Source organism: Eurypyga helias, unplaced genomic scaffold (genome assembly GCF_000690775.1).
Source record: "Eurypyga helias isolate BGI_N326 unplaced genomic scaffold, ASM69077v1 scaffold33098, whole genome shotgun sequence".
Taxonomy (NCBI): domain Eukaryota; kingdom Metazoa; phylum Chordata; class Aves; order Eurypygiformes; family Eurypygidae; genus Eurypyga; species Eurypyga helias.
In genome coordinates, this window is record NW_010269466.1 from 11,905 (window position 1) to 13,637 (window position 1,733).

The window sequence follows — 1,733 nt, forward strand, 5'->3', positions numbered from 1 at the left end:
AGAGGATGCATTAGGGGGTCTCTCCCCGGATTTAACTCGCACTGTAAGCTTTTGGGCAAGTGTGAAGCTAAAACCCGCTGACCGCCGAGTAGCGGGGACTAATGGGACTGACTGGAGCACGGTGTTAGGGGCTGTCTGTGAGGGACATGCAGGGATTTTGGATTCTGTTCCGGACAGGCCTGCCTGGGGAGGAGACCCCGAGTCACCCATTCTCCAAGGAACCGGTCGCATTGTTCCTTTAATATGCAAGTGCAGCCCTCTTGGGGAAAACTCTCTCAAGCTTCTCGTGCCATTTGGTTAAGAAAAGTGTTTTCCCCCTTTACCAGAAAGTTCTTTCCAGCTCCACTCTCCTCTGTTCAGCTGAAGTGAAGGGGTGTGTACGTTTTTTCCCCTCTGCTAACGGGACACTGCTGTAAGACCATGCCCCCAGGTTGCACTTTAATAAATGGTACCGTTTTCAAAAACGACGCGTAAGCTACTTCTGTGCTTTTTCCACCCCCCACCCCATTCTGGTACGGACACAGAGACATAATAAAGGTGGGTTTAGGGCTGCAAGACGTGACCAGTGTCTGGTGGGAAGCAGCAGTAGACGAGAGGAACGCCATGAGAGCTTGCACCGAAAAAAGATGACAACACCAAATAAAGATCCGGGTGGCAGTTGAAATTCTTATGAGCTGTATTGCTCTGAGAACTGACAATTTTAAGTTACAAAAAACACACCCCCACATATATTTACATCAGTTCAAATCTTCTGAGGCAGCTGGATCACAGGTGAAACCTTTGCCACCTTGTGTGAGATTACAGGGGCATATGGAACCACCCGAGTCGGTTAAACCTGAGATGCCACTGCAGTACACTCCCAAGAGACACTAGGTACTCTTCCCCATCCAAGGCAGATACCTTCTTCCTCTTTACAGCGAAATATTCTCACATTAAACGCTTTTCCTCAAGCATATCCAGACTGTTCCCTGAAGGAATGTGCCCCGTACCTACCCCTGCCCCTTGCTCTTTCAGTTCGGTTTTTCAAGCAAGCACAGGTTTACGATGATGGATAGTGAAGCACCTTGACTTTAAGCCTTCCCCGGCCAAACCCCCCTACTTCCGTGGGGTTGTGTCCTCGTGCTGCCAGCTCCCCTCTAAGACAGACCCGATTATTATTTTATTTACCCCTTGGGGATGTGTGCTGATCGATCACCCATTCCGCCAGCTGAGGCTGCCTGGGGAAGGATTACACGGAGCACGGCTCAGCACCAGGAGCAGGGCTGGAAAGAGGATAAGTAAAGCAAAACACTACAGCTGATGAGGCAAACGAACCGAGGGCAGGCACTGTGCCAGCAGCATCTCCACTGGACAGCGTCTGTGCAGAGTTTCCTACTGCCAAGGAAAAAAAAAAAAACCAACCCACTAAAAAACCCACTATAGTAAAATGAGAGAGGGCAAGCACTACTCCTTACGGGTACCAGCAGAGCTGGCAGGCAGCTCATGCCACCGCCATCGCTGTGCTAGTCTACAAAAGCCTACCTACGAAGCTCTGCCTTCCCTTTCACAGCTGGATCTCAAAAGTTAAGAGCAGAAGTGATTTGGATACATCAGAAGTAAAAGAAGTCTTCGAGAACCTTCATTCTCCACAGAGAGGGCCGGAGAGCTCACTCACGCAGCTGCGGGGAGACAGAGCCAGCGTTAACAGCGACGGAACCGTCCCCGCAGACGCCCCCCGCGCCACCATCACCCCT

At 50.9% G+C, this 1,733-nt stretch overlaps 1 protein-coding gene across 1 annotated transcript in view; it reads right to left on the reverse strand.

The window, feature by feature from the left end:
* BID (BH3 interacting domain death agonist) overlaps positions 1 to 1,733 on the reverse strand; it is an 8,975-nt gene that overhangs the window by 4,192 nt on the left and 3,050 nt on the right. Inside the window, exon 4 of the mRNA XM_010158123.1 lies at positions 1,655 to 1,658. Within this exon, the coding sequence (XP_010156425.1) occupies positions 1,655 to 1,658 (4 nt within the window). The remainder of the gene's footprint in view (positions 1 to 1,654; positions 1,659 to 1,733) is intronic.